This window comes from Hemitrygon akajei, chromosome 16, assembly GCF_048418815.1.
Source record: "Hemitrygon akajei chromosome 16, sHemAka1.3, whole genome shotgun sequence".
In the NCBI taxonomy this organism is placed as follows: Eukaryota; Metazoa; Chordata; class Chondrichthyes; order Myliobatiformes; family Dasyatidae; genus Hemitrygon; species Hemitrygon akajei.
In genome coordinates, this window is record NC_133139.1 from 44,258,222 (window position 1) to 44,283,530 (window position 25,309).

General features: G+C 40.8%; 1 protein-coding gene across 1 annotated transcript; it reads right to left on the reverse strand.

The window, feature by feature from the left end:
* Positions 1-8,644: 8,644 nt before the first annotated feature.
* LOC140740384 (immunoglobulin lambda-1 light chain-like) lies at positions 8,645-11,942 on the reverse strand. The gene is made up of 3 exons (XM_073069526.1): positions 11,838-11,942; positions 11,377-11,733; positions 8,645-9,336 (listed from the first exon to the last, which is right to left on the reverse strand). Exons 1-3 carry the CDS (start codon positions 11,884-11,886, stop codon positions 9,014-9,016), a joined length of 729 nt encoding a protein of 242 aa, XP_072925627.1. The 5' UTR covers positions 11,887-11,942; the 3' UTR covers positions 8,645-9,013.
* Positions 11,943-25,309: the final 13,367 nt, after the last annotated feature.

Consider the following 25,309-nt stretch of genomic DNA (forward strand, 5'->3'; position numbering starts at 1 on the left):
CAATCTTGGGATTAAGTTAGGAGAGTTTTTAGGACCCTGGTCAGACCCCACTTGGAGTAATGTGCTCAATTCTGGTCATTCTGGACAGGTAGGATGTGAAAACCATAAAAAGGGTGCAGAGGAGATTACCAAAGGTGTTCCCTGGATTGGGGAGCATGCCTTATGAAGACAGGTTGAGTGAACTCAGCCTTTTCTGCTTGGAGCGGCAGACGTTGAGAGGTGACCCTGATAGAGGTGTACAAGATAAAGAGAGGCATTGGTCGTGTGGATAGTCAGAAGCTTTTTGCAAAGTCTGAAATGGCTAGGACAAGGGGGCAACGTTTTAACCCTTATGTACTGTTCATAATCTGTACCTTCACAGTATGGTCCGTGTCAATTTTGACCTGGCCACTGAATTCCCTCCAAATACCAAATTTTGAACTACAGATCTATTTAGAATGTATAAATGGCATGACATAAATCTGTCATTAATAAATGGGTGATTAATCCTTTAAAAATGTTTCAGAGATCTAAAATTCATTTCAATAGATGCGGGTCAAATTTGACCCGGAGCAGCCTCAATGTACAAAAATTTGTAGCACATGTACAAATGTATAAAATTTTAAAATATTTTTGAGTTTTGCACATTTTGGATCACTTTAAGAAAAGTCATCAAATTTCAGCTAAAGTTGCATTTAGGGTGTATTTACTGCTGTCAAATGTCAAAACGGGTCAATTTGACCCCAGAAGTATGTATGGTTTTAGGTGCTTGGAAGTAGGTACAGCGGAGATTTCGGGGTGAGTTTTTTTACGCAGAGAGTGGTGAGTGCGTGGAATAGGCTGCTGGCGGCGATGGTGGTGCCGGAAACGGTAGGTCATTCAAAAGACGCCTGGATGGATGCATGGAGCTTAGAAAAATAGAGGGCTATGGGTAAACCAAGGTAGTTCTAAAGAAAGGACATGTACAGCACAGCTTTGTGGGCCGAAGGGCCTGTATTGTGTTGCAGTTTTTCTATATCCCTATATTACAAACATGCAACATACTTGCCCTTCCCCTCCCTCCTCACCACATTTATTTAGTGTGTTCCCTATTCCATTCCTGTCCTAATGAATGGTACCACCACGAAACATCGACTGTTCATTCATTTTCATCTTCATGCTCTCTGGCCTGCTGGAGTTGCTCCAGCTTTTGCATGTATGCACAAAATAAACAGATTCCTGCGTTAGGTGTTTCCTTCCTGAACATATTGACTTTAGGGGACACAGAAGTTGTTACAGAGGGAAGCGAGGTCATTATGAAACCCTACATGCACAACTTGACGTGGGTGGTCATGGAGGTCTCCACTAACAAAACGGCAACTGTCAGTTGTAAAGCAGAAGTGATACAATGCAGAACGAACCACTGAGGACTCGCAGGGAGTCAGCATGTTGCATGCCCGTGGCCGGACGCACGGAGAGTATCAATCCTCCAGTCTCGGTGTCAACCTCCTTCATCCCCAACATCCCACCGGCACCACTGATTACATGGGCATAGCCAGATTAAGGAAAAACACACCTGGTTTACGGAACTTCCCATTCCTTTACGCCCTGGGAAAGCCGACGTACAGGGTTGGAAACTTAGTTAAGCCTTCCTGAGGAGAAGACCACTGACAAAGTCCTTTATTCTGAGTCAGTATTTCAAGCAGTAGCCCATCTAGGAAGATCCTTCCTCTCCCTGGGAATAGGGTCTTTAGAGCTTCTTTAGATATTTTCTACTGCTGTGTTTATCTTTCGGAATGTGATTGCTAATCCCATGTCCAATCCTCCTTCTTTCCCAGCCCAGTTTGGGACCCTCCAGGCGGATTACTGGAGTAGAATGTTGGTGCATTTAACTCGGCTGCAGGAACATCTTTCCAGGTACAGCTCAAAAAGCAAAGCTTTCCGGAGAAACCAGCCACCCAGATTAGAAAAGAGAATGGCGAACCGGCGAATATGATCGAAATTCTGAAAGAGATAAGGGAGTTTCAGAAAGAAATAAAGCAACAGCTCCGTGATATTAAGTCAGAGCTCGCCGGCGTCAATCAAAAAATAGCGGTAGCAGAGACTCGAATTGAGAAGGTGGAAGATCACATTCAAAACATGGAACGAATACTGAGTAAGCAATAAAAATATTAAATCACCAAGAAGGTAAACTGCTTGACCGCGAGTGAAGATCACGGCGGAAAAATATCAGAATCTATAACGTTCCCGAAGGAGCGGAGGACTCGTCTATGATGGTGTTTGTCGGAAAGTTACTTCGGGATGCGCTGGATCTTCCCTCGGCTATGGAGCTGGAAATCGAGAGGACGATTCGCGCGGAAGTCCCAATGTCTACCCGTTATAAGCCATGCTCAATAATAATTAAATTCATTCGGTACAGCACCAATGCGGAGATTCTACGAAGGGCCTGGGGTATGAAGAGAGTGTTTTTAGACGATAAATTGATATATTTCGACCAAGATTACCACCCTGCGGTTCTGCAGAAATGCAAAGAATACTCTGAAGTAAAGCGAGTACTAAAGCAGCAAAAGATTAGATTTCAAACTCCGCACCCTGCTAAACTTCGAGTGCTTTATGACGTCAGGACGTGGTTGTACCAGACAGTGGAAGAGGCGACTACAGACATGAAGGCCAGAGGGTTGCCCGTCAGCGTGACCAAACCGAGGGAAAGCCAGGCAGAGGAATTATCCCGCTCCGCTTGGGAAATAGTGCGAAAATCGAGAAGGCGGGAGACGGGAGGAGGCTGAGAGAAGTATATCAGGAAGAGACCGGGACTTTCCTAAAGACAGTCCTCACCCCTTTCAGAAAGGAAATCTTTTCTGTGTAATGGATTTGTTCTCTGACTTTTATGAATACTGCAATGGGGGCCCTCAACTCACAAGTAGGAGGGGTTATACCCCACAGCTAGACATTTCCTCTAGCTCAACTCGGAATCATCTACTAGAGACCTCAACCTTGGAATCACACGTTTGTTGCTATTTTTATTATTTGCGTTTCTTGGTTCTTATTTGTTCAGGGAGTAGATCGATTAAGTTTTATTCTAATTTCAATGATACATTGACAGATAAATACAGATGGCTAAGAACAAGGTAAAATTCATTTATTTTAATGTCAATGGGCTATAAAGTACAACCAAACACAAGAGAATTTTATCCAAAATGAAAAAAAGAGCGAACCCATGTAGTATTTTTACAGGAAACTCATTTACGTAATAATGAGCATAAAAAACTAAAGAGAATGGGCTTCACTAATCTGTTTTCCTCCTCATATAAATCAGGACATAGGAGAGGAGTTGCTATTCTTAACTCAGATAAGCTCAATTTTGCAAAAGTATTCGAAATGGGAGATAAAGAGGGCAGATATATTCTGGTAAGGGGGAATATAGATGGAAATTCCGTTACTCTATTGAATACATACGCACCCCCGGGAAGTGATATTGGTTTCTTTCAGAAAATTACTGATATTATGGTAATGGAAACAGAAGGTCTCCTGATATGTGGCGGAGACTTTAATTTACAATTACAACCAAACTTACTCTTCCAATAGAAAAACCCATGAAACAAAATCTTTACATAAGAAAGTTAATACATTTTTTGAGGATGTTGGTTTAATTGATTTATGGAGGGACCTTTTCCCTGACAAAAGGGATTACACTCATTATTCTGCTCCCCATTCTGTATATACAAGAATAGACTATTTCATTACATTTGGAAAAGACAAAGACAAAATAAACACCTGTGGAATTGGGACAATAGATGTAGGTGACCATGCACCTATATATTTATCTGTTGATTTTGACCTACAACCAAAGAATACTATTTGGAAACTAAATTCAAGTCTACTCAATGATCTGTACTTAAGGAACAAATTAAAAAAAGAAGTTGGACTCTACTTAGAATTTAATGATAATGGAGAGGTTTCACCTCCCATTTTATGGGATACTCTGAAGGTGGTCTTAAGGGTGAAAATTATAGCGATATCTTCATATAAGAAAAAATAAGGAATAAAGCATTAGAGGAATTACAAAATAGGCTGAAGGAACTAGAGAAAAAACACAAATTGAATTTGGCACGGATACATTAGGGGAAATTAAAAGAATTAGGTATGAAATTAATAGTTTGGCTACGCAAGAAATCAGGAAAAACTTAATGTTTCTGAAACAGAGACATTATGAAAGTGAATCGAAATCTATGAAAATACTGGCGTGGAAACTGAAAAAAAAGATAGCAGAAAATACAATTCATATAATTAGGGACCCAAGAACGAAAATGATAAAAAAAATAAGCTAAGTGAAATTCAAGAAGCTTTTGAAGTGTTTTACAAAACTCTGTATTCCAAAGTTCCAGAGGGAAGCATAACCCAAATTGACACCTTCTTGAATTCTCTAGAGTTACCCACTTTAAGCGAAATAGAACGATGACTGCTGGCATAACTGAAGTTGAATTAAAAGCTGCAATTAGTCGGCTTAAGTTAAGCAAGTCACCAGGATCAGATGGGTATACAACAGAGTGGTACAAAGAATTTAAAAATGAGTTAATTCCTGTTTTACTCCCCACACTGAACTGGGCTCTAAAAAAGGCACAAATGCCATCCAGTTGGAAGGAAGCGATAATCGCAGCTATACCGAAAGAAGGCAAGGATAAAATGGAATGCGGGACATATAGACCAATATCCGCTCTTAATGTAGATTAGAGATTATTTTCCTCCATCATGGCCAAATGACTAGAGGAGTTTCTACCCATACTGATACGTAACAATCAGAGAGATTTTAAACGACAATGCCAGACACAAGACAATACACGAAGGACACTTCTCATTATGGATCATATACAAAAAAATAAAATTGAAGCAATAGTGATAAGTGTGGACACTGAAAAAGCATTTAATTCGGTTAATTGGAATTTTCTTTACAGAGTTTTACATAGATTTGGTTTCCAGGACACAATTATTAATACTATACAGACACTATATGACAATCCTACTGCTAGGATTAAAATCAATGGATATTTATCAAATAGTCTTTCCCTAGAAAGGGCACGAGACAGAGTTGTGCATGGTCACCACTACTCTTCGCGTTATATCTGGAACCATTAGCTCAATACATCAGACAAAATGAAGATATCAGGGGAATTACTATTAAAGATACAGAGCATAAATTGGCTTGTTATGCGGATGACATTTTGATCTATCTGGGGCAACCAACATACTCTTTATCTAAATCGATGCATCCTTTGAACAATAGGGTCAATTATAAGGATAAAAGATCACATAGATAAAACCCTAATACTTTCATATTACTATAGCCCACCAAGAGAAATTGAAAGTAGATACCCCTGGGCATGGCACACAGAGTCTTTCAAATATTTGAGCATCATTATGCCAAAAGATTTGGCAAAATTATCAGAATGTAATTATCAGCCTTTATATAAAAAAATTAAGGAAGATGTGGCGAGATGGAACCTGATTCTTTTTTTCAGTCTCAGTTCAAGGATTGAGTCTATTAAAATGAATATACTGCCCAGACTGTTATATCTCTTTCAGACCCCACCAATAGAGATTGATCAAAATCAATTCAATGAATGGAACAAGATGCTCTCAAGGTATATTTGGTAGGGTAAAAGGCCTAGAGTTCGTCTCAATACATTGCAGTTAGCAAAGGAAACGTGGGGGGGGGGGGGGATATGGCCTACCTTCTCTTAGAGATTGCTATTTTGCAGCACAGTTGAGAGCTGTGATATGCTGGTGCAACCCATCATATGATGCTCAATGGAAAAACATTGAGGAGCGGGTACTTCCCATCCTCATACAAGCAATTTTGGCTGATAACAACCTGCAAAGGTACATAAATACGACTGATAACCCATGGGTGAAATTGACACTTAAAATATGGAAAACTACTATAAAAGAATATAATCTAGCGGGAGATATTGCAATTCTTAAATGGTGTGCATATGACTCGGATTTTACACCAAATAAATTGGATGCTAGATTTAAGGACTGTACAGCTAAAGGAATAACAGTTATTTGCAACATAATGAAAGAAGGAACACTGTTCAATTCTGAAATGCTTAAAGAGAAACACATTAGAAAAACAAGATTTTTATTGGCATTTACAGATGCGTCAATATTTTAAAAAGACGATTAAAAATGTAACCGTGGAAAGTACATGGCTGATTGAGCTCTTTAGAAAAGCATATAATTCAGATAATGGTAGTAGAATCATTTCAAGCATGTATAAGGGGCTGTCAAATCTTAAAACAAATTCGACTTCATACATTAAAACAAAATAGGAGAAGGAAGGAGGGATAATTATGTCTGAGGAAGAATGGACAACAATATGGAGATATCAATGGAAGTATACCAGTTCACAGAAATGGAGGGAGCTTGGATGGAAAAACTTGATAAGATATTTTATTACACCCTCTCAGAAATCCCATTATGTTAGTAACTTCCCTGTTTGCTGAAGAAATTGTGGAAATCAAAATGCAAATCATTATCATATTGTTTTTAGGACTTCCCGGCTATCAAAGAACTAATGGAGGGGGATACACAATGCACTGTAAGACATCTTTAAATGTGAAATACCCTTAGAGAGTAAGACCATATATTTTGGATATATACCTCAAGAATGTTTGAAAAGGTATAAATATTTAATGAATATACTGTTGGTGGCTAGTAAAAAGACTCTTACTAGGAAATGGTTATCACAGGAGAGCCCAACTTTAAATACATGGATGGAAATTACAATGGACATTTACAAAATGGAGAAGATAACACCATCTATTAATTATAAGCTGTAACAATTTGATTCATACTGGGAAAAATGGTTTTACTACATAATGCCTCATAGGCCTGATTTTATTCTCACAAATCAATGAATATGTTGTAAAAAAAAAGATCACTCCCTACTTGTACATAGTTCTTTCCTTTTGCTTGTTTTTTCTTTCCACTCTTTTCTATAAGTGTATACCTCAGGTAAATACTTTGTGGAGATTTGTGATATATATGATTATATGATATATATGCACAATGTCTGAAATACATCTCATGGAAATGTTTCTTTGATGATGAACTTCAATAAAAAAATAAATTACAAAAAAGAAAAGAGAATGGCCTGTCCATGTATGGCAGTTTGATTCCATCAGAATCACTCCACGGGGACAAAGGTGAGGCCCTTACTGAGGACAGAGCGCACTGCCTCAGAGAGTTGAGGGTTGGAGGGAATGGTAAAGACCCGGGATGGATGAGAGATGGGATCAGAGGGGGTAGGGAGGCTGGTGGTGTCGCTGGAGAGGGGAGGGTTGGGGTGAGAGGAAGATAGAGCTTCTGAGGGTCCAGGACTTGACGGTGGGATCTGAGGGAGAGGGGATTGCAGACTGGTGGTTGGGGAAGAGGAGACATGAGTAACAATCGCAGCATGTGAAGACCCGGCCTGGAGTTCAAGGCTGGAGTCGCAGTTCTCCTTCCTCCCATTCTTACCCCATCCCTGATATATTTAGCTTTTTTCCCCTACCCCTTTTTTTCTCTCTCCCTGCCCATCACTCTGCCTGTTCTCCATCACCCTCTGGTGCTCCCCTCCCCCTTTCTTTCTCCCTAGGCCTCCCGTCCCATGATCCTTTCCCTTATCCAGCTCTGTATCCCTTTTGCCAATCACCTTTCCAGCTATTTGCTTCACCCCACCTCCTCCGGCCTTCTCCTATCATTTCGCACTTCCCACTCCCCCTCCTACTTTCAAATCTCTTACTTTCTTTCCTTTCAAATAGTCCTGACGAGGGGTCTCAGCCCAAAACGTCGACAATGCATATTCCTATAGATGCTGCCTGGCCTGCTGCATTTCACCAGCATTTTGTGAGTGTTGCTTGAATTTTCGGCATTTGCAGCTTTCCTGGTGTTTGCATATTATAGTTACTACCTGGATTTAGTTTGTATTTTGCCCCTGTATAATCTATCAAAGAGGAATCAACGGCTGGAGTGTAAGGAAAAAGTTAAAATTGAATCCTTATTAGATAATGTTAAATGTGTAACACACAAAGGGGGAGTTGTAAGATATTAGTCTTGAATGTGGGAATAAATTGAGAAAGGAGAGAGAGACCTGTCCACAACAATATTTGGAGAAATGAGTGTGAATACAATTCTACATCCCAGAGAGGAGATACTGGTGGAAAAGCCCTTTGTGAAAACAAAATGATTCAGCAGCCTGGTACTGTCCCACGGGAAATGATTTGGGCAAGGGGACTTGAAGGATATTAACAGGACAATGTTTTGTACGTTCGGAGCTTTTCTTATGCTGGGTCACAACCAGTGCCGGAGTTCGAAATAGGTACAAGGACATGGAGAGACCGCCATCCCTCTCCACTCCGACCTCCTTCCTGTTCGCTTAGAAGTCTCTTTTTCTCACCTCAACAAGTCCGTCTACCCCCAGGGCTGTCGGTTTTCCTGTCGGTGTCTCACACTCTTCCTCTCTCCCCCACCCCATCCTTCCCTCTCTCGCTCCCTCCTTCCCTTCTCCACCAACTGCATGACTGTAGGATTTCAGACTACCGGACTTCATTTGTAGGAGCCGTTCAGCCCGCGCGAGTCTCCTCCCTCCTCCCACCCAAATGAGAATGTTAAGCGCATACAAGAGTAAAAGACTCAGACACGGAAATCATTCCTGCACTGAACATCTTTATTAGCAGTTTATGGTCGTTGCCATCTGTCAGTCTGTTACTGCTGAGAAATCATTAACGGACTCATGAATAACTTCAATTAGATCCATCCCTGGTAACAGAGAAAACAATTCACCAGCTGATCTTTCTAATGATGACAAGTAACAGGCCACTTTTACCCCATGTAGCTTCTCGGAGAATGAAACAGAGCAAAATCAGTCTCGCGTGCAAATATTATAACAACACAATGGAAACCACAGAGCTCTGGTCAGAGTTCGGAGTACAGTGAAGAGAGTGGTAGAGGGAGGTAAAAGATGCAAAAAAAAAAATCTGTTCGAAGCAAACAATTACGAAGCTGCGCTCTGTTTTTAACAGTTGGACTGTGTGACTGTTGCGGATGTTGTCGAGGCTGCTCCTAGTTTAACCACGCAGGAGTATACCTTGCCACTACTCCAGTCTGTGCCGGGCACCGTCAGGTAGCTGCTGAGACTGAAAGTTCTGTCCGTGTTCCGCCTCACTGCGCTGGTTTTCACCTCACGGCTGGTCGGACTCCCGTCCACTGTCCAGCTGACGACAGGGAAGCCCACCGACAGCTTACTGACCAGGCAAACTAAGGTGCCTGTTCCTTTGGCGGACATCTCCTCGGATGACGGCCCAAGCAGTTTCACTGAAGGGTCGGGGAGCTGCTGATCTGGATCGGGAACAAAAGGAGACATGTTTCAGGTCAATGAATATCTCGCGATATTTCGCATTTGAATGGAAGCGTGAGTGAAAGGTTCCAGCCTCCAAGAACGGGACCCAGGGTTTCGCTAGGGTGCAAATCGGTGACATCACTTCCAGCTCTTGGGATCTTCTCGGCCTGTGCCAACATTGACATGTTCCTTCCTTTTGGTCCATCCACTCATCACCAATGCGCCCTCCCACCCATATCACCCACAGCTGCAATGTGAGTAAATCTATTTGTGCGTTTACCCAGAGTGCTGGGCAACATATGGGTGTCCCTGACTTTCATTGAGCTGGTTTAGGGAAGTCACACTGTAACCATATAACAATCACAGCACAGAAACAGGTAATCTCGGCCCTTCTAGTCCATGCCGACCACTTATTTCACCTCGTCCCTCCGAACAGCACTTAGCCCATAACCCTCCATTCCTTTCCTATCCATATACCTATCCAATTTTACTTTAAATGACAATACCGAACCTGCCTCTACCACTTCTACTGGAAGTTCGTTCCACACAGCTACCACTCTCTGAGTAAAGAAATTCCCCCTTGTGTTACCCCTAAACTTTTGCCCCCACTTTTGCCCCCTAACTCTCAACTCATGTCCTCTTGTTTGAATATCCCCTACTCTAAATGGAAAAGGCCTATTCACATCAACTCTATCTCCCTCATAAATTTAAGTACCTCTATCAAGTCCCCCCTTAACCTTCTGTGCTCCAAAGTATAAAGACCTAACTTGTTCAACCTTTCTTTGTAACTTAGGTGCTGAAACCCAGGTAACATTCCAGTAAATCCTCTCTGTACTAGTTCTATTTTAGTGATACCTTTCCTATAATTCGGTGACCAGAACTATACACAGTACTCCAAATTCGGCCTTACCAATGCCATGTACAATTTTAACATTACATCCCAACTCCTACACTTAATGCTCTGATTTTTAAAGGCCAGCATACTGAAGGCTTTCTTCACCACCCTATCCACATGATATTCCACCTTCAGGGAACTATGCACCATTATACCTAGATCACTCTGTTCTACTGCATTCTTCAATGCCCTACCATTTACCATGTATGTCCTTTTTTGATTATTCCTACCAAAATGTAGCACCTCACACTTATCAGCATTAAACTCCCTCTATCATCTTTCAGCCCGCTCTTCTAACTGTCCGAAATCTCTCTGCAAGTTTTGAAAACCTACTTTATTATACACAATGCCACCTATCTTAGTATCATCTGCATACTTACTAATTCAATTTACCACCCTATCATCCAGATCATCCATCATCATGACGATGCGGAAGCAATTATTGTAGGCGAAGGAAGTTGGGATTCTCCCCAGACCAGAAGCTCTGGCCTGAGTCTGTGTAGCGACCGGAATCACTGAGCGGCCGGACCCTAAAAGGAGCAGTGCTCAATTGAAAAGGTGGCAGGAGAGAGGAGGGAAGGACGAGACAATTGGATGGGCGTCTGCGGGAGTGTTCTACCCTGACCTGAAGAAATGGAATTTCAGTGAAAGTTGGAGGGAGGTTTCACGAGAGCTTCCTCATACAGTAACATGAAACTTGTAGTTCTGTTGCCTTGACAACCTTGGGCAACATCATATCCCCAGTGATAACTCGGGCCGCATTCTGAGAAGCTGGAACCCCTCACGTTATCTTTCAACAAACCAGAGCAAAAGCGGCCAAGGTGATAGGATTGAAAGCGCTCAAACATAGAGTTGGACGGACAATTTCAGAAACGAAATATTAAAGTGCAGATGCCAGGGACACAACATACGGCACCAGAGAGAAAACACAACTGAAAAGAGAGCTTGTTTAAAGACGATTCACACACAACTCTATATTCACCGAACACAACTTCATCGACCCACGATACGCGGCTTGACTGGATCGTAAATTTGCGTTTTCATTATCAAATTCGCCAAGAAATAATAATGTCTAAACTATTAAATACCAGGTGACCATATTCATGCAGCTAGTAATTGCAGGTGGGATTTCCCTGACACTTACCTGTAACAAAGAGCTTGGTCCCTGGGCCCAACAAGTTATAATTGCCCGATGAAAACCACTTTCCGCAGTAATAGACGGCAGCGTCATTCAGCTCCACATTTTTAATGTTTAACTGGTAAACGGTGCCGGCGCTGTTGACTGTCGACGTGAAACGGTCGCTGCTAAAGCCAGACCCATAGGTCGGGGCGCTGAGTGAGTGATGGTAGTACAGGATCCATTGTGGGGTTGTTCCCGGTGTCTGCTTGTACCAACTTACATAATTGCCATCCTTTGTTCCGATGTTACATTCCAGCGCGGCCGTGGCTCCTGGACCCACCGACACGGTCGGAGGCTGAATCAGAGTCTGGGATTCTCCGGCTGTAAAAAAACAGGAATTCAACTTTAACCATTGACTCTTTAATGTGTCCCCTAAAGCCCACATCAACAAACGCTGGCGGTGCAGTCATGCTGCCTGTACTTACAGCCCAGCCACATTGCCAGATACCAGAAAAAGCACAACGTCCGTATCATTGCTGTCCGTCAGCTTCCTACGTCCCTTCAGCCGATGGATGTGTGACAGACTGTGGCCGCCGTCGCCAATGGTACCTATTTATAGAGCCGTTGATACCAGGGAGGAAACCCATGCAAATCAGGGCGACTCACACTGACCAACCAGAGCAACACACACAAAATTCCTGAGGAACTCAGCAGGCCAGGCAGGATCTAGGAAAAGAGAGCCATATTTGTGTGTACTTTTTAAAGTTTATCACTAAATATCACAATCATAATTGTGAATGTTTACACAGTTTCTTCCGTGGATTTGAAATAAATAATAATCTTTCTCCCTTATTTTCTTGATTCAGTTCTTGCCACTTTCCATCCCTCACAATCCAGGTACAACGGAGCAGACAGTACAGACTTCCTGTTTCCACACAAATCATTCAGATGTTGAGTTCAAATCCACCCTGACTGTTGGAGGGATTGAAGTCTCTCTGAATGTGGGGATTAAATCTGTTCTGAGTAACAGTAAGGTGCAGAAAGCTTTTGTGTACATTGGTACAAGCAGACAGTGGGAACAACTCCACGATGTATTCTCCCGTATTACTACACACACACAGTGACCCGATATACTGGCAGAGTTATTAACCCTTTGGGAGATGGAGCCTCTCATCATAGGTACTATTGTAGCGTAGTGGTTAGCGCGACGTAATTACAGATTGGGGCGATCTTGCGTAAAACGTTTCATTCTGGCACTGGCTGTAAGGAGTTTCTACGTTCTCTTCGTGAGTGCGTACATTTCCTTCGGGTGCTCCGATTTCCTCCCACATTCCAAGGACCCACAGGTTAGTAGGTTAACTGGTCATTGGAAATGTTCCATTATAAGGCTGGTGTTAAATAGGTTGGTTGGGCCGGAAGGACCTGTTCCTTTGTCTCTCCAATTAATTAAACAAACAAATCATTACACGTCCACGTCAGTCTCCAGTCCCACATCATACACTCGGCTGACAGGTCCCATTGATTTTCCATACGCACGTGTGATCAACAAGTATCCAAGGGAATCAACAACATTTTTGGGTGGGTGGAGTTGGGGAGGGGGGATTCAGGCAGCAGGTCATTGCAGAGTAATTTTGTTTTGAGTGGCATCTTCACCTGTTCCTTGAGATAGTCTGATAAAAGGAACGAGAGGTGTTGCCAGCTGGAGCAGCTGGGTCTCTGGTGTTTAGTGTTCAAGCAACAATAGTCCTTGCCCAAGGCTGAATGTTTCATGTGCAGCAGGTTGTTGGAGGTGCTCATCCTTCGGCTAAAGTTAATGAAGATAGTTTGAGACTGGGTGATCGCCATACAGCCAGACGAGCAGACAGATTGGCCCCAGGATTCCCCTAATGACACACTGCTCCCTGACTGTATGATATTCAGAATACTGATTGGGAGTCTTCTCCTGGGTAGAGGATGAACATATGGTCTGTTGTTCCCGTTGTGCAAGTGGATCCATTGTGCAGGGAGAGAGTAAAATGATCTGCAGAGGAACAAGAGAGAAGATTCTTAAAGTTAGTGGTCACTTGAGTTTACTGTGGCACAGACATGATTCAGGGCATGTATGTTGTCTCAATGGTGTCCCGGTCACTATACCCTGTTCAGTGATTTAACTGGAAAATCCTGGATGGGGAGAATGAAGGGGTACCAATTTCTTCAACCATTTCCAAGATATTTAGCTTTGTGTTGTAATTCCCCAGTGTAAATTGACCCAGGGTTGCAGATGAGTGTCAGGATTTGAAGGGAATAGAGGAGAATGAAAAGGGATTAGTGCGGGGTTGGTGTAAATCGGGGCCTGAGGGAAAGCACAGACACAGTATGCTGCAGAGCCTCTTCCCATGCTTTATGACTGAATGCAGTTAGAATTGAGGCCAGTCAGAATGGAACCAGAGTGCCAGAACATTAAGTGGAGAGGTTCTGGAGGCAGATATTGGTGAACACACAGACAAAGTTTAGAATCAAAATGTTGAGCATGGTGCAACAAATGTCCTGAGCTGTGTATATTTCTATGCTACAGGTTTCCTAGGAAAGATGGATACTCGTGCTGGAGATGAGGTAACAGGTTTACAGATAGAGGCCATGTGTAGTGAGGAGAGGATGTTGATGGGGGCAAAATTGGCGTCAAGAGAATGAGTCGCAACAAAAAAAAAGACAGACAGAATTGAAAAGTGTGAATACAGGACTGAAGATGTTGTATTTGAATGCAGAATAAGGTAGGTAAACTTGCAGCACAGTTGCAGATTGGCAGGGATGATGTTGAGGGCATCACTGAATTATGTTTGAAAAAAGGTCACAGCTGGGAGCTTAATAACTACATTGTATCGAAAGGAAAGGCTGGAAGGCTTTGTTCTGCTGATTAAAAATGAAATCAAATCATCAGGAAGCGGTGACACGGGGTTGGAAGGTATTGAATCATTGTGGATAGAGCTAAGGAACTGTAAGGGTTAAAAGACTCTGCTGGGAGTTGTGTACAGAACCCCAAACAACAGTAACAATGTGGCTTACAAATTATAGTGGGAGATAGAAAATGCATGCAACATAGGAAATGTAACAATATTCATGGGGAATTTTAATATTCAGGTGTATTGGGAAAATTATGTTGGTGCAGGAGGAATTTCTATATTGCCTACAAGATGGCTCTTTAGAGCAGCTCCTTGGTAAACCCACTGGAGGATCAGTTATCCTGGATTGGGTGTTGTACTGTGAACCGGAATTGATTAGACAGCTTAAGGTAAAACAAGACTGAAGGGAAAGTGATCGTAATATGATCAAATTCACCCTGAATTTTGAAAAGGAGAAGCTAATGTCAGATATGTCAGTATTACAGTGGATTAAAATAAATTACAGAGGAATGAGAGCGGAGCAGGCCAGAATTTATTGAAAAAGAATCCTGGCAGAGATGACGGCAGAGCAGCAATGGCTGTAATTTCTGAAAACAATTTCAGAGGCATAGGAATTGTATATCCCAAAGAGGAAGATTTATTTGAAACGAAAGATGAAACAACTGTGGCTAACAGGAGAGGTCACAGCTGATATAAAAGCTAAAGATTGGGTATACAATAAAGCAAAAGTTAGTGGGATGTCAGAGGATTGGGTAGCTTTTAAAATTCAACAGAAGGCAACCAAAAATGTCACAAAGAAGGTAAAGATAGCGTATGAAATTAAGCTAGCCAATAATATTAAAGAGGATTCCAAATTTTCTGCTGATACATAACGTGCAAAAGAGAGGTAACTGTGGACATCAGTTCGCTTGAAGACAGTGCTAGAGAGGTTGTAATAGGGAACAATAAAATGGGGGATGAACGGAATAAGTGTTTTGCATCAGTCTTCCCTTTGGAAGGCACTAGCAGAATGATAAAAGTTCCAGGTGTCAGGGCTCATGAAGGGTTTGAAGTTACCATAACTCTAGAGTAGGCTCTTGAGAAACTGAAAGGTCTGAAGGTAGATATATGTCACAGAGACCAGATGGTGTACAATCAATAGTTCTGAAAGGGGAGGCATTTGTAATGATCTTTCAAGAATATTTAGATTTTAGAATGGTTCTGGAAGACCGGAATATTGCTAATGTCACTCTGTTCTTCAAGGAGGGAGAGAGGCAGAAGAAGAGAAATTATAGGCCTGTTAGTCTCACCTCAGAGGCTGGGTAGATGTTGGAGTCAATTGATAAGGAAGTGGTTTTGGGGTACTTAGAGGCACATGATAAAACAGAATGGTTTCATTAAGGGAAAATCTTGCCGGACAAATCCATTGGAATTCTTTGAAGAAATAACAAGTAGGATAGAGAATGGTAAATCAGTTGATGCTGTGTGCTTGGATTTTCAGAAGGCCTTAAACAAGGTGCCTCACATGCAGCTCTTAAAAAGCTATGAGGTCATTGTATTCCAGGAAAGATGGTAATATCGATAAACCAGTGGCTGGTTGGGAGGAGGTAAAGAGTGGCATTAAATGGAACCTTTACTGGCTGGCTACTGGGACTACTGGTGTTCCACAGGGGTCTCTGCTGGGACCGATTCTTTTTACAATATATGTCAATGGAATTGATGGTGTTGTTCCAAAGTTTGTATACAGTATGAAGATAGGTGGAGTAGCATGTAGATTTAAGCAAGTACAGAAGCTAGAGAATGACTTAGACTGATTCAGAGAATGGGTAAAGAAATAGCAGTTGGAAAAAGTGTTAGGAACTGTATGGTCCTGCACTTTGGTAGAAGCAATGAAACAGTTGACTATTTTCTAAATGGAGAGAAAATACCATGGAACTGAGGTGCAAAGGGCCTTGGGAGACATTGAGCAAGATTCCCTGAAGGTTAATTTGCAGGTAGCATCTTTGGTGAGGAAGGCCAATTAATATTAGCATTCATTTCAAAAGGACTACGATTTAAAAGCTGGGAGGTAAATTTGATACTTTATAAAGCACTGGTGAGGCCTCATTTAGCATATTGTGAGCAGTGTGGCACCCCTAATCTTAGAAAGGATGTGTTGAAACTAGAGAAGGTTCAAAGGAGGTTCACAAAAATGATATCAGGTCATATACAGATAATTTGATGTCTCAGCACCTGCATTCACTGGAATTCAGAAGAATGAGGGGTGACCTTATTGAAATCTATTAAATGATGAAAGGCCTTGATAGTGTATGAGAGAGTCAAAGACCAGAGGACACAGCCTCAGAATAGAAGTGTGTCCTTTTGGCACGGAGATGAGAAGGAATTTCTTTAGCCAGAGATTGGTGAATCTGTGGGATTCTTTGCCACAGACAGCTGTGGAGGACATCATTATATATATTTAAGGCATAGGTTGGTTGAATCTTAATTAGTGAGGGCATGAAGGATATGGAGAGAAGGCAAGAGATTGGTCTGAGAACAAAATTGGATCAGCCACGATGAAATGGTGGAGTGGATTTGATGGGCCAATGGTCTAATTTTGCTTCTATATATTATGATCTTATGGAATTGAACGTTAGTGTAGGAAGCATGAAATCAGTTGTGGTGATCCCAGGATTACTTCCTTTGCTTTACTCTATAGGATTCAAAAATGCAGGATAGAGGAGCTAAATACTTGTCTGAATAAATAGATCTGGAGGGAGACTGTAGAAACAGGTGATTAACTACAGATCATGGGGAGGTGCAGTCAGTCTAGGCCAGACAGAAGAACCAGAGTTGGGTCCAGTGTCCTCATGGGAATTTTCCAGAGGAAGAAAAGAAAGTGAATACGGTGTAAGGGAGAGCAAACAAAACCAGTGTACAGGAGAGTAAAAGTTGCACGAAAAACTGAATCAGGAGAGCAGAAATAACATTTTTTGCAAAAAGCAGATTATGGGGAAGTGCATGAAGCTCCACAATACATGATTAGTGTACCTAAACTTTTGAATCTTATCCAACAAAGTTATTGATCTCTAAGGGGTTATATTGTTCCAAACATTTCAAATTATCTTTTTAAGGGTCTGAGGTGAGAAAAGTGTTCTCAAAAGACCAAATCTTTGTTTGAGCAACACACATACAAAATCCAGGAGGTACTCAGCAGATTATGGGGTTTGAAGGCTTGTTTGCTTCAATGACCTGGACATCTATGTTGGCTGGAGTCAAAGCTTTGGGCTTTGGCTCTTGCTGGGGCATCCATGCCAAACAGATCAAAGAGTAGAGGGTAGACTAATAGTGGCCTACCTCTCCTCCAGATTCAGGGGTTCTGCTCAGTGCCTACAAACCCGACTGGTCAAAAAATTGTTATGGAAACAACAATGAAGAATCCTTCTATATCTCTCTGTGACAGTATTCCTGACTCTCCACCTGTGATTTCTATGTCTGGAAGTAATGAAAACTGGGAGGAACCCACTGGCACGATGAAGGAAACACTGTACATCACAAAGACCAATATTACTTTCTGGAATGTACAAAGCATGTACAATACTGGCAAGCTGGAACAAATATCTGCAGAAATGCATTGTTACAATCTACATATACTGGGTGTAATGACAGGGTCTGGAAGACTCATGGCAGCAACTGGTCAAACAGTTTTAGGCTCAGGAAAGGAAGACATTCAGCATCATTTTGGTGTAGCAGTCATTTTGAAAAAAAAGCATTGGGAAGTGCTTGCAGGAGTGACAGCAAATCAACAGTAGGCTGATTAGAGTCAGACTGAAAGGGAAGCATATGAATGTAACTGTGATCCAATGCTATGCTCCAACTAGCTATAGTGACATTGAAGAAAAGGATGTTTTCTACAAACTGCTGCAATTAGAGGTAGAATCATCATCATGGGGGATCTGAAAGCCAAAGTCTGAAATATACCTCACACTTCATTTGGGCCATGGATATGGAACAATGAATAACAATGGTGAAAGACTGGTGGAATGCTGTACCATTAACAATCTGGTCATGGGAAGGACCTTCTTTCCACACCATGAAATCCACAAACTGACATGGTGTTCATCTAGTAGATATGACAGGAACCAGATTGACCATTTGATAATCAATGGTATGTGGAGACGATCCTTGCAGGATCTAAAGGTGAAGAGAGGAGCAGATACAGGAAGTGATTGCCGCTTTGTTGTAGCAGTGATGAAAGTCAAACTGAGAAGCACTGGGACAAGAACTCATATACAAAGATGTTATGGTGATTAATGTGAGATCTGCCTTCACCATTCAGTTTATGAACAACTTCCAGGCCCTACAAGACCTTAATGAGGATGTGTCAATAGAAAACATTGAAGCAATATGGAACTGGATTGTCCCAGTCTTCAAGGAGCACAGTGAGGCTTCTCTAGGATACAGAGCTGGAAAGAAGAACACAGAATTGATACGGCTGTAAACACAGACAACCTGAGAAGAAAAATGGAAAATAAAGAAGTATATGTTAGATTTAAATAAATTGCTGATTTAGCTGAAGCTTCAACTAGCATACACAGAATCTAATAAGAAAGTTAGGAGTCTTGTAAGAACGAATAAAAGATTCCAAGTGGAAGCCCCTGCAGAGGAATCCAAAGCAGTAGCCAATCAATGCGATCAGGGAAATATAGGCAAGATTTAAAAACTGGTAGGTTCAGGGTGACATCCAGTGGTCCCAGGAGAGATAAGAATAGTCTGCTTTTCACATCTGGGAAAGAGCAAGAAGCACGATGGGAAGAGAATTTCAGAGAATTACTGAATAGATCACCTCTAAATGAGGAACCTGACATAAAAGAGGCAGCAGTGGGCCTTGACATCAACACAGATCTGCACAAGAAAGAAGAGATTGTTGCTGCAATTAAATTAATAAAGAATAGCAAAGCTGAAGGACATCACAATTTGAAATCTGAACTGTTCAAACAAAATCAAAAGTTGCAGCAGCCATCCTACAACCACTCTTTGCTATAATCTGGACTTTGGGACATGTACCCAAGAAATAGACAAAAGGAGTATTATTACGATCCCCGAAAAAGGAACGCTAAATAATTGCAACAACTGGCATGGCACCACACGTTTGTTACTGCCCAGCAAGATACTCACCGGAATCATTGTCCAATGGATTACACATGCAGTCGTCATGTGTCTGAGGAAGGAGCAAGCTGGCTTCAGTAAGAACAGATGCTGTGTCAACCAGATCTTCATGCTACATATTATCATAGAAGAGTGGCAGAAACAAATGTATGTAAATTTTGTGACCTTGAAAAGGCTTTTGATAGCATCTGCTAGTAGAGACTCTGGCTAATTTTCAGATCATACAGGATCCCTTCATAAGTTATCCAGTTTATCCAGAATGTCTATGCTAATTTCACCTACACATTTTGGGACTGCATTTGAGCATTTAAATCAAGACAGGCAAGGCTGTGTGATGTTTGAAATATTCTTTAACCTGGTGATTGGCTGGGCTATGAGGCAAACAATGAAAGATAAGCAGAGAGGCATCAGGTGGACATTATTCTCTACTTCAGAAGACTTTGGTTTTGCGGATAACCAGACTTCACTATCACATACGCACCAGAAACTGCAAGAAAAAACTCAGACCCCAGTGTACCTTTGGTGGACAGGTTAGACTTAGAGTCAGCCAGAAAAATACTGAGACCATATCCCTCAATGTAGAATCTCTTCCTCGTATCAAGGCATCTGGTCTCTGCATCATCCTGCATATCTTCTGGCCAAGGAAGATCTCCAACCACACCCTATTCCTTCAGTGTCATCAGGAGGGCATGGCCACCATCTTCATGAGGAAACTGGAGATGAATTGGACATGTGATGAGAGGAGAGGCCAACTCCATCATCAAGACAGAACTTCATTGGATCCCTGAAATGTGGAGGAATCCAAGAGACTATAGAGAACTTGATGCTACACATAGAGGCAGAAATGAGGACCCTGAACCACACCTGGGACACAGTAGAGAATGTGGTCAATGATACACAGAGACTGATAGATAGATAGATAGATAGATAGATAGATAGATAGATAGATAGATAGATAGATAGATAGATAGATAGATAGATAGATACCTTATTCATCCCCATGGGGAAATTCAACTTTTTTCCAATGTCCCATACACTTGTTGTAGCAAAACTCATTACATACAATACTTAACTCAGTAAAAAATATGATATGCATCTAAATCACTATCCCAAAAAGCATTAATAATAGCTTTTAAAAGTTCTTAAGTCCTGGCAGTAGAATTGTAAAGCCTAATGGCATTGGGGAGTATTGACCTCTTCATCCTGTCTGAGGTCTGAGGACTGAAGACCTTCATTGCCCACAGCACCAGCAACATAACAGGCAGTATGTCAAGAAGTAAGTTAATGAAATCAGTCTTCATTTGCAAGAAAATGATGTGAATCTTAACAAAGTGAAATTATTCATCATCACATTTTTCTCCATTAATCTAATTTAAATTCAACATTGACCATCATGACCTTTTCCAATTTCCAAGCCTCTCTGTGTGGAAGAGAAAGAAAGAATGCCAGATGATGAACTTCAAGTATACTGTGCCCATCTGGGTGAGCTACATGAAGACATATCACAGAGATTTCAATATATTCTCCCACCCCAAATCCCATGGATTTATTGCCCAGTCCTGAACACTAGCAATTAACAAGAAGGATGAAGGGAGAATTGATCTCACTATAAAATTTTGAGCTGAAGCTGAGGTTCATAGCAAGAGTTTTGGCTGCAGAAAGAGATCACTGAATACGATCCTGCACTGTTGAAAAAGGTCAAGATGTTCTTTATTTACAACATCATATTAATTGATGTGCAGTTTTAGTGCAGTCGCTTAATGTCTTTCAAAGCAATGAAATAGACCACAAATTACTGAACATGGGGTACTGAGTCAGCTTCTGAGTGACATTGAGCCTAATGTTGAGAAACTGATAATCACTGCTCTGCCCATCCATCCCACTGAAAGGTGAAAAAGCTCTGAAGTACTGAATAGTTGCACTGTTAATGTCTCTCTGAACTTATTGATGAATTTTTTTTTACTCTAATTACTGAAAATAAAGAAATACATTGGGTACCAGTTAATTGGGATGCATCAAGAACAGTACATGGTGGACCAATTAGCGGATGTTTCATGGAAATCATTAAAAATGTTTAAAAAATCAAATATCATTTATCTGCATAATAAGTAATGTATTTAAATGAAATGCAGAATAAATTTGAAGACATTAAAAACTACTTCAGCTGTATTAAATAAATATTAGTTTCTAATATTTATTGATGGTGGAAATAATCCAGTGTATGCTGCCATGTTCTTTTGATTAACTATAAATGAGCAAAATCAGCGCTGACACCTAATACAGATAATGGACTGTCTTCATACAATGCTTTAATGATTACATCCAACAAATATTTATTTTCATTTCAACATTCAATCTATCTGTTTATATCTTCACATTCTTTGTAGGCCCTAACTTGTTGAAGTAATGACATTGTTCCTTTGTCACTCCTGGTTGCATTTGGCACCTCCAAGCCAAGTAAGCAAAACAGTAATGGATTGCTTTACTGCTTACTACTCACCAGCTATCAGTGACAAAAATCACTATATTTTGAACATAAACACAGGCAGGTGATGCTATTTTAAATCTGTTCACTCTCACCACAATTTAGTACTTAATGGCCACAAAACATGCATGTGACTGATGCTGGTTAAAAATAGTTCAATGCAGTGTCCTATCCCAATTAAGTCGAATACTGTCCCAACTAAAACCAAGGGTATCTATGCTATTTTTTAAAAGTTTGGTTTATGTTTTTCAAAAGTAATCCCAAACAAGCAGCTACCCTAATTAACCGATGGGTTAATTAACTGGAATCCACATAATTTTATTTGTAGCTTTTAATAGTTTTATTTTTAAATGCAGAATAGGAGAGAATTTTCTAAAATTGGTGTACATAATTATCAGTATAATAGATGGATGGATATTAAGAATATTTTTCCAATTGAATGAGTGCTTACGATGAGAAGACATTAGAATAAGGTAAGAGGTAAGATACTAAGAGAGAATCTGAGCAAGGATTACATTCGCTCTCTGGGTTCAGACAGCAATCTGGCATGGGCTGATAAATGCCAAGTAATATTCACATCACAGAGGTGCTGGACTGGGATCATGTCCAACAAATGTGTGTATGACATCCAGTCCTCGGCATTTATTGCCATCAACATCTCTAAGCCAACTACAGCCAATGTCTTGGGGATCACCATTGATTATCAATTCAAAAGGATCAGCGAAATGAATATGGCTGTTACAAGAGCAAAGCAAAAACTAATTCACCTGCCTTTTCACCTTTTCTAAGGCCTAAGGGAAGAGAAGGATGCAATATTCTCCTCTTGTGGAGATGAATATACCTACAACAAGATTCCAAAATCTCAACACTGTACAAGATAAGGGAGACCAATTAATTGGCACTCTACTTGTCACCAATGTGTTCCATTTACAAAATGTCCTGTCGTTACTTACTCAGATTACTCCAAAATCATTTGCCAAATTTGTGAGCTCTACTACCATGATAACAAGGGCAGAATGTGCCAGGGAGCACCAGCACATGCAGGTTCACTTCCAAGTCACCCACCATCCTGACATTAAAATATATTGTTGGACCTTCATTGTCAGTGGGTCTCCCCATCCAACACCACCATGGGGGCACAACAATAGAGGCACAACAGAAGTTGAAGAAGGCAACTTATCACCACTTTCTCAGGGACAGGTCAGACAATTAAGGACTGATGGAGAAATGAATGAATAACTAAACTGTGAGGAGCTCTAGATGTACGGATGTATAGGCAAGGCTGGTAATATTTGACAGTAGAAATTAAAATAACAGAATAACAAACAGAATAGAAAGGGAGAAGTTGTTCTCATCAGAAGAGATACAAGAACTAGGGGATATGAAATGACAGGGAATGGCAAAAGTGACATGAAGATAATCTTCCTCACACAGTGAGTGAGAAGAGAATGCATTGCCAGTGATGACAGAGAGATTCATTTGGAATCCTTAGAGTGCAATAAGATAGCTGTCTATATTTCGACGGTTATGGAAGGAGCACAGAGGGATTGGATTTGCTGGAGTGTTCCTACATCAAGCTGTTCTGAGGTCTACAGGCCACATGGCTTCATTTCCTCAGGTACTCATTCTGTGACACTGAATTGTTTAGGTACCCCTAATGTCAACGTCTGATTCAGAGGGTGAACTCAAACCTGGCAACTCCCTTCCAAGTGAAATCCTCCTTGATTTGAAGTAGTTAATAAGGTAGATAATTGTCTAATATTTCCCAGTATCCTCATTTGCTTTAGTTCTGTAGAGTCACTGGGATTATATGGGACCTCCCAATATCAGTGAACCACTCCCTTTGATACACTACAGTGGGATCCAGTACCCTTACCCTATGACTCTGTAGATGTATCGAATCCTTTCAAGCCCGAGTAGAATAACACACATGAGAAGTCCCATTATTGACACCTTTTCACCAGAAGAGCTGAAAAATAGCCTTCACATCAGAGTGCTGTCTGCAAAATATTTAAAACAGAAACCTGATGCAAAAATACCAGTGAACATTTCAATTATACTTTATACAAAATTACTGTGTGTTTATTTCCAGTATTTCAGCTGTGAATTAAGCTACGCACAGTCTTGGGAATGACATTATCAGTAGTACTGATACCGTGATGCCATTGACTATCACATTCAGACTTGTTATCAATAAACAGTAGAATACTAATATGCTCATATTCTATCCATAGACAAAATTTATCATGAGATTATTGACTACTTCAAATAAAACAAGGACTTCAGTGGGGGGGGGGGCTGTCAGGTGCATTCATTATAGTACAGAAAAAGATTTTTTAAGGCATGGCTGCAGAGAGTTGTTCCTGCACCAATCAGTTGACAGTATAAAAATCAACTTAATCAATTTGGATTGAATTATGAATAGAGAAGGTCAAAACATGCATCCAGTGAGAAAAAGCGCTATCTCAAATTAGACATTATTAAGCTGTGTTAAAATAGGAGAAGCAAATAACTTAAATTTTCTAATTTTAAAACAAAAATTGCAAAAGTACCTTTTTGGTTGTTCAGGGTGTGATATTAACAAACATCTGTGGCAACAACAGGAAATGAGATATTATTTTAAGGAGGGGGATGGCCCAGAAATGAGACAAGACACTTACAGCTGTCTGTCGACTCAAATATCACAGTATCTGTTCTAGCTGATGGTACTTGGATGTTAAAGGGATAATATCTCTGGTTCTTTCCAGAGATGCTTGTCAGAACATCAATTGCCTCACAAATTGTTCCATGTCAGTTGGCTGAATCACTTCACTCATTCACTTGCAGATTTTCTCTTGTTTGCGATTGGACTTCTAATGGGTTATCCAGTTTTGGAAAGTTATTTGATTACAACCAAATGGATAAAGAATTGATAGGTTTTCAGTGACTGGAATTCAATGCAACATGTAATATTGACTAAAAGATGTTCTTCAATGCTTGTGTAAGCCAATCAGAGTTTGTATTCCAATGGACAATTTGAAACTGAATGAATTTAAAACTAGAATTTTCAATGAGTATTCATAAAATTAAATTCTGAATATTAAAGTTATTTAGATTTGGTGTCATTAAATCAGTTTTTGTGTCTGCATTTCTGCACTTTGCTCTATATTAGGAGGAACCCTGCAAGTTGTTCAGATAATTGGAGAGAGGATTTATGAGCATTGAAGACAGCATTTGGAAAAGCATAGTCTGATTGTGGATAGTCTGCATGGCTTTGTGAAGATCAAGTCAATTCTCATCAGCTTGGATGAATTGTTCGAGGATGTGACAAAGCACATTGTTGAAGTTAGAGTAATGAATGTGGTGTAGATTGATTTTTTTTAGTTTAGTAAAGTGTTTGTTGATGTTCTCCATGGTAGCCTCATTCAGAAGTCAGGAGGTATAGGATCTAAGGAAACCTGGCCATGTGTATGTAGAATTGACTTGC